Source organism: Drosophila santomea, chromosome 2L, assembly GCF_016746245.2.
Source record: "Drosophila santomea strain STO CAGO 1482 chromosome 2L, Prin_Dsan_1.1, whole genome shotgun sequence".
Taxonomy (NCBI): Eukaryota; Metazoa; Arthropoda; class Insecta; order Diptera; family Drosophilidae; genus Drosophila; species Drosophila santomea.
The window spans coordinates 16,426,184-16,433,332 of NC_053016.2; the positions used below are offsets into that span (position 1 = coordinate 16,426,184).

Below are 7,149 nucleotides of genomic sequence, written 5' to 3' on the forward strand. Positions count from 1 at the left end.
TGTAAATATTTATGTTTATTATTAGTGTATCATCTATTTAATTAAAAACAAGATAGAACGCTAAATTCGAGTTCCCCGACTATCAGATATTCGTTACTACGCTAGTATAGTTTCAATTTTAGAGCTAGATATATACTGAATAATTTTAAAATTTTAAATTCTTTTACAATTTCGTGCACACTTTGTTGTTCAACAACACAATTAAGACCTATTAGAATTCCCAAGGAGAGCAAATATATTTTCGGCTTACATATGTTTTATTTTGAACGATCACATCATCAGAAAAAGTTTATTGTACGTCATCGTCATAGCAACAATACAATTTTAAGTTAATGAAATCCCTTAAGTGACCAATTAGCATCAATTTGCCAAACTAGATAGAGTATAAACACTTTACGGTTCATAAAATTCTTTACGGTGCTTTTCATTGAAAAGTAAGTACGTTATTAGCGAAAGTACACAAGGTGCTGATATTTCAAATATTTTATGGATTTTCTGCGGATCTTTCGTAATATAATTGTTGGCGGACCAATAAAACTTCATATTTTAAAGTAATTTTAAGTCCCGACTTGTGTGTCGTGATGTGTTCTAAAAATAAAATGTAATTTTCATTTCACGGCTCTTATTCGTTTTGAAAGACAGTTAGTTGGCAACCGCATATATGTTTTCAACATTTGAATATTTTTATTTAGGAGCTTTGCGTATATAAATATAATTTGGCCAAACGTGTGACCGAGTATAAAATAGGTAAACGTACATGTAGGTATAAGGTACTTTTTGGTGTGGGAGCCACGCGACTAATGCTAATGCTAATCCTATGCTATCATCCTCAGTCTGTAGTCTCAATCCCGGCAGGAGGAGAACAGGTAAAAGCCCCTCTAGCCGAAGAAGTTGGGCACGAAGAGCTTCTTGCGCTTGGTCTTGGTCTGGCGCACGCGCACGATGGGAGTGAACTTGACATTGTGGGGCAAGGAGTCTCTATCGGAGGCGCTGGAGCCCTCGCGGCGAGTGTAGCCAGCATTGGAGGCCACCGGGGCGATGTACCCATCGTCAACGTAGTAGTAGCCCGGACTCAGCTTCTTCAGGCGGTTGTCCGTGAGCGGTTTCCCATAGCTCAGGGCGTACGAAGAGCCGCCATAGCTGTCATAGCGATCGGTGTCGTAGGTCTCGTAGCTATCCAGGTCGTAGTAGGTGGGCTTGGCTTCGGACACTTTGCAGATGATGATGCTGATCAGCAGGCAGATGCACGAGTACAATTGCTGAGGAAAAGATCGAGGGATGGGTGAGCTAAATTCCCATTGGGACCGTGCTATAATGATGCTTACCTTAAGATCCATTGTGCTGGGATTGGTTCGGTTGAAACTAGTTTTGATTTGGTAAATCCTGGTTGGGCTGTTTTGGGATTATCCTTTGATTTCTGTCTGGCTGCTCCGAATGCTTTGAACGTCTGGCGAGTTCTGTATGCTATGGTGTGAAGAACCCTTTCCTTATATACGCACCGGCCAGCACATTCGCACCCAAATGTGAAATTTTGTTTTCGGGCCGAGCCGATGCTCCGGCTTTGACGCAAGTCCGAAGGAAACGCAACGATATTTTTGCGTTTGCGAATGTATCCAAACTCTCTTCGGTTGACGGACTGGGTTTTGTTTTGAGCATGCGCGGTGTCTGTGACTTGAACCCGGTCTCATCTCCACGGGATTGGGCAAAGACAAAGGCTCTAATTGCCGGTTGCACTGTTTCGCTTAGCGGGGATCCAGTTTGGTTCGGAAAAGTTTTTACAATGCGGAAAGATACGGTCCCCCGGAATTCTGTCATTGTCTGCGACTATTTTGTTTCGGCTTGGATCAATTAAAGTGAATAATCTAGATTTTGATGCTGGGCGCTCTGACGTCGGTGTGCGATCGGACGAAAGCTATTAGGGGCTTTTGGCATTTTGCTTGCGGCTGGAAAGGTTCGCGGCGCACTGGGCGTATGAGTAATATGTGTACCAGGCGCTGTGGTCGCTGGGTGGTAATTTTTGTGTGGTCACACGCTAAATCTAAATCCAGACCTCGAATGTCGTTGTAACGAAACTCGGTGATTTTGTTATTTTATCATAAATCAGCATAGACACGCAAATGGAACGGCGTCTAAAAATACGGATCAGGCTTTATAAATATCCAACCGCAGTGGCTCATGCGGCGCCTAATCAATTCGTCGTGAAAATGTGGCCGTCTGACTCAGGAAGTGTTAAATACCGCGATTTTCTAGAAGTAAAACAAAGCAATTAACAAACAAACTCGACCCGACTGCGGAATGCGCTTTGAGTTTGAAACAGACTCCAAAAAGGGGCATGACTTCCGTTTTTGGGGCCTGCATTCGAAGAAGTGATGAATCAGAAGCCAGCTAGGCATCTGTAACCCATAGTTAGACAGACGAAATTGAGGAATGAACATAAGTTGCGATCCAGACTAATTTGCGCTTCATTATCGCCGGCTGTTTCGAAAAGATTCGGCTGTAAATATAAACCCGCTAATTTAATAAATTTATACAATTATATAAATATAAATCTCTGGCTGCCGAGTGGCAATAACAAAATTCAGTTGTTTTCCACAACTTCGCGTTTTTTCATGCCTCCCAATGGGGGTAAATATTTTTGCACACCCAAACCGTCGTCAACAACAACAGAAAGGTGTGAGATTTTCCCGCGATAAAGGAAACATAAACATCCAGTTGAATTTAGATAGCATTACTTATACGCACGATTGGTTGCATCGGAGCCAAGCGCAGTGACTTCTGCCACTTGATTGAATGCTCCGGAGGAGGCCTGGTTATTTTTGTCACACCCGAAACGTGATAGACGGTGCAAAATTTCGTACGCCTTGGCTAATTTCCGCAAGAAGTGCGACAAACTTCTGCACTTCAAGTCGTCTCCAAGTGGAGACTCAGCTGCTTAGAAAATTTCCTTCGACTTGATTTCTTTGTTAGCCGAATGTGCGAACGTAAACAGCTAAATTTGCACCCTGCAATATTTGTGTATTTACAGTGGCACATTGTCCGCTTATTTAATTCACTTTTACCGATTTTACCCTGGTGCGAGTTACTATTAACAAAGGGCTATGGAAATTTTATGTCTGCCACCTAGGGGAACAGTGGATCTTCTGATTTGTTGCTCTCTTTCGGGAAGTGTGAGACCAGCCAAGTCGAATGCTTTCAGTAATAATATAAATCCAGAATGATATCATACAGTTATTGCTATTAAATTGGTTCAACGGGCTCTGTAAAAAACATGGCAAAGTGGAGCACGTTCCTCTGGGTTTTATGATAAAGGTGCTCGCTTTATGGGCAGCGGATCAACCAAATCGAAAACAAACATTGCCGGCCGTGCAAAATTCTTGATATCCTAACCGAAAAGCCAAACACTTGGAGAAACAAGGGAGTCGGACTGGCAAGGTGTGCTAATATTTGGCTGTTAAACCATGGTACATATTTACCGAGAAAGGCAAACAGTAGGGATTATATTTGTCATGCTTGGTTGGATTCGCCAACACGATCAATCTGGCAATCTCTCCAGGCTGATCCACCGCGGTCTGCAGCGAATTGCGCAGGCCGGAAGAGATTCCGCTTGTAACTGGCCTTGGACAACGCCATACCAATAAACAATAAGAAAGCCGACGACTTCCTTGTTGACAGTAATAGTTTGTAAAGATACTCGAATGCGCGAGCGTAAGCCTCTTATTAGCAGCCAATGTGTGAATGGCAGCTCACTCCCTCCCCAAGGGCTGCTCTTGGAGAGCTCGGAAAATCGGGCAGCGCTTTCATCTCACCTAAATGCCAGGACACGCTACTCCGGCGAGTGCGTCACTGGCGTTTTAACACAATTAAGATGCGGCAGGCGTGTCGCCCAGCTGCAATTAAAAGCTGATTAGCGACGCGTCTAATGAACCATCGACTGCGCCACGCTTGCTGTTTGGGAACGTTTTTGAAACGTGTTTTGGGCAAACATGTGTCCACATCAAAAGACCATCGTATAATTTCGTCTCCATTCACTAAGTGACTTATGATAGCTTATACTGGCTAAGATTAGGACGCTATTTTTTGAGCAGCAAGTGGCCCTTCGGCTTCAGTTTGCTTCGGATGAGGCGCTGTTTCTCGGACTCGGCATTCTCCTTAAGACGTTCATGTCGCTGCTTGGCAAACTCCAGCTCTCCACTTAGCTCCACGATCCTGGTCGCTATCTCTTGCTGCTTAAGCAAGCGTCTCTTCTGGTTGGCCTAAAATATGAGAAAACAATTAATGATAAGGCTGATGTTTGAGGCGTTTCGGGGGAATACTTACACCCAGCGGTGTGGGCCTGCCATCTAAGTACGTGTAGTCCGGCATATTGGTGAGTGGGCCAAAGGCATTTGGGTTTTCCGGCAATCCTCTGGATGCACGCCACTTCTGATCTATAGCACGGGTGGCCGTAAGAGCAATGCTTCGTTGCGCTGTGTAAGTATAAACAGCTTATGAATTATAAAGCGCTTGTAAGAAAAGGTATTGCTTACCTGTAATTGTGGCGAAGGGGGCCAAGCAGATCTTTGTTATTTTCAGCATTATTTATCGAAAACTAAGCAGTACTTATGAAAATACCTAATTCACATAATCAAACAGCTGATTGCAGGGTTGTCACCACTATGTTAGTAAGCCTAACAACACTAAGGTGGTATAGGCTCAGTATTTTGTTATCGGAAACGCAGGCGTTTGGGGTTTTCATTACGCCAAAACGCGTTAGTCATTTGATAGTGAAAAAATTAATTAACAAAATAATTTAAAGTAATTTGGGTCAGATCTGAATTAAGTTATGTCCACGAAAACGAGTACCATCGAGCGCAACGGCCACTCGGCCAAAACCTCCACACTGCGTGAAATTTGCGCGCGCGCCATCACAAAATCGGAGTGGGAGGACAAGGTGAGCAAAGTTCCCGGCGCTAAATCTCGCATGCTAATCCAATTCTCTCGCAGGAGGAGTTCCTAGACGTTATTTACTGGTCTCGTCAGGTGTTCGGCATCTTTCTGGGCGTCATATGGGGCATTGTTCCGCTAAAGGGCTTTCTTGGACTTGTACTGTGAGTAGCCACCTATAACCTATAAATAGCCGGAGTCACTCCACTTGATCCATCCAATGTGCCCCCAGATTCGCCGGCATCAGCTGCGGGATCGTCTACCTGTACGCCATCAACTTTCAAAACGTGGACGAGGACGCCTACGGAGGAGTTTGGGAGCTGATCAAGGAAGGTTTCATCACGTCGTTTGCCGGATTCCTGGTGACGTGGATAATCTTCTATACGGGCCTGCACTACGACGCCATAATGGCGGCGAAAGGATCTTAACAACACTCCCAAGCAATACCAGACTACAGGAGCCAGGTCCGCACCACGCCACTCTCTCCACATAACACAGCAGCTCCTCTCGTTTTGTCTCCTTTGTACTTGCTGTAGATTGTTAAACTTTTAGCCAATTACGTTCATGTAAATGCATTTCTGATGTGGCCGATTGTCCCAAATCTTTCCGTGAAAGATCTTTCGGCCAACGATCTAGTTGAAAACAGAAGTTTCCATATGTATTTGAGTTTCCAAAATGCAGAATGCAATGAATCAACTTTTGGCTTTTTATTACAAAATATTGGTCTACGGTTATAAGGTAGCTGACAGTTGAGCGGGGGATTCTAATCCTAGTATTCCATGGCCACGGCCCCCGAACCGTTGTGCCCCGCCCCGTTCTGCGCCACCGCCTCCTTCTCGTGCTGAAACTTATCCGGCAGCTGACCGCTTTGCAGGATCTGCGATAGACGCTCCACCTCTGCCAGCGAGCTGGCCCGCTTGATGGCTTCGCGGATGCGCTGCATATCCTCCGGATTGGCCAGTCGTCCGCCTTCCGATCCTCTTCCCTTGCCATTCCCCGCCTCTGCGGCTATGGCGGCTGCGGAGCTCATCTTGGACTTACGACTGATCTCCTTAAGCATGTCCTTGCCCTGCTTGGTGCGAAAGAACTCTTGAGCCGCCTGGCGGTCCTTCTGCTTGATCTTTCTGAAATCGAGCAGTCGCAGCTGCGGGAACTTGTAGGCCATGTACTCGCGGTAGTTGGGCTTCGTGGATACCGGGTTGATGAGCAGGCAGATGGTGTCCAGTTTAGTGAATCCGGCTAGGGGCTCCAAGTCGCTCAGCTCCTGCAGGTTGTTCCCGGTAAGAATGATGGAGCCCAGGTTGGGCACCGCCTCCTCAAGTCCCTCGCTGATGCGCAGGATGCGGTTGTTGTTCAGCAGTAGGCACTTAAGGCGCGGGAGATGCGGCAGGTTATCCAGCTTGCGCAAATCGTTGTCGGACAGATCGATGGTGTCGAACTGGTCCAGAGTGGCGCCCAGGTTCTCGATCTGTGGAATCTTGTAGCCGCGCAAATCCAGCTCGCGCTCCCGGCATGGGTTTATGTATTGCATCGACTGGTTTATCAGCTCCGGCGTTAGTTTCACCATCTTGGCAATCGCAGTGTGCTAACGATTGGTCTGGATGCGCTTTTTTTTATATTTTTAAAGGTTTATTTTCCGAAATGCAGAAAAACAATTCGCTGCCGACGCGAGTTGGAGATGAACCCTTTTTTCGATAGCAGGCAATGCCGGTATCGATATCATAAATTGTAATGGTGTGTTTTTGGTATTTTTTGTGACTGCCGGGCGTCCACCATTCAGTATACTAATACTAGAAAAACTCCCATGTTGCCATTTGGGCGCACAACCTTTAAAAATTTAAAAATAAATAACACTGCTGTCCAATATCGTTACCGTTTTATTTGAATTTCAATAGATTACAATGAAGTTTTAATTGCTTAACTTTAATGAACACGTAAAGTTTTTCTTGTTTCGATTCGGGGGCTTGAAGTTGAATGAGAACGGGATACACTCAAAACTCGAAGTGTGTGGTCGGTGGTGGGCTGGTTTAAAGTTTAAACGCCTCTTAACATTTTCTTTGTCGTTGGTGCAAACTACTAGATCTTCAAAATTTAAATTGATCGTTGAGCGATAATGGTAGTTAGGTTTCAGTAGTTTTCGGTTTTCTGTCGTTTAATGGCTTAGTAATTTTATATCGGTTTTGTTTTCGCCTACTTTCTTAGCGTAATTGTTAACTTTTAGAAAAT

At 45.0% G+C, this 7,149-nt stretch overlaps 4 protein-coding genes across 4 annotated transcripts; 1 reads left to right on the plus strand and 3 right to left on the minus strand.

Moving 5' to 3' along the window:
- Nucleotides 1-660: 660 nt before the first annotated feature.
- On the minus strand, nucleotides 661-2,532 carry LOC120451408. The gene is made up of 2 exons (XM_039635080.1): nucleotides 1,326-2,532; nucleotides 661-1,259 (listed from the first exon to the last, which is right to left on the minus strand). Exons 1-2 carry the CDS (start codon nucleotides 1,335-1,337, stop codon nucleotides 879-881), a joined length of 393 nt encoding a protein of 130 aa, XP_039491014.1. The 5' UTR covers nucleotides 1,338-2,532; the 3' UTR covers nucleotides 661-878.
- A 1,439-nt stretch (nucleotides 2,533-3,971) lies between these two features.
- LOC120458151 (39S ribosomal protein L52, mitochondrial) lies at nucleotides 3,972-4,683 on the minus strand. Its single transcript, XM_039645697.2, has 3 exons — nucleotides 4,527-4,683; nucleotides 4,318-4,466; nucleotides 3,972-4,253 (listed from the first exon to the last, which is right to left on the minus strand). The coding sequence occupies exons 1-3, from the start codon at nucleotides 4,573-4,575 to the stop codon at nucleotides 4,071-4,073; spliced, it is 381 nt and encodes a 126-aa protein (XP_039501631.1). The 5' UTR covers nucleotides 4,576-4,683; the 3' UTR covers nucleotides 3,972-4,070.
- Nucleotides 4,684-4,721: 38 nt separating this feature from the next.
- LOC120458150 (respirasome Complex Assembly Factor 1) lies at nucleotides 4,722-5,619 on the plus strand. The gene is made up of 3 exons (XM_039645696.2): nucleotides 4,722-4,930; nucleotides 4,984-5,087; nucleotides 5,156-5,619. The coding sequence occupies exons 1-3, from the start codon at nucleotides 4,823-4,825 to the stop codon at nucleotides 5,349-5,351; spliced, it is 408 nt and encodes a 135-aa protein (XP_039501630.1). The 5' UTR covers nucleotides 4,722-4,822; the 3' UTR covers nucleotides 5,352-5,619.
- Nucleotides 5,616-6,619, minus strand: LOC120458149 (probable U2 small nuclear ribonucleoprotein A'). The gene has a single exon (XM_039645695.2). The coding sequence runs from the start codon at nucleotides 6,488-6,490 to the stop codon at nucleotides 5,693-5,695; it is 798 nt and encodes a 265-aa protein (XP_039501629.1). The 5' UTR covers nucleotides 6,491-6,619; the 3' UTR covers nucleotides 5,616-5,692.
- Nucleotides 6,620-7,149: the final 530 nt, after the last annotated feature.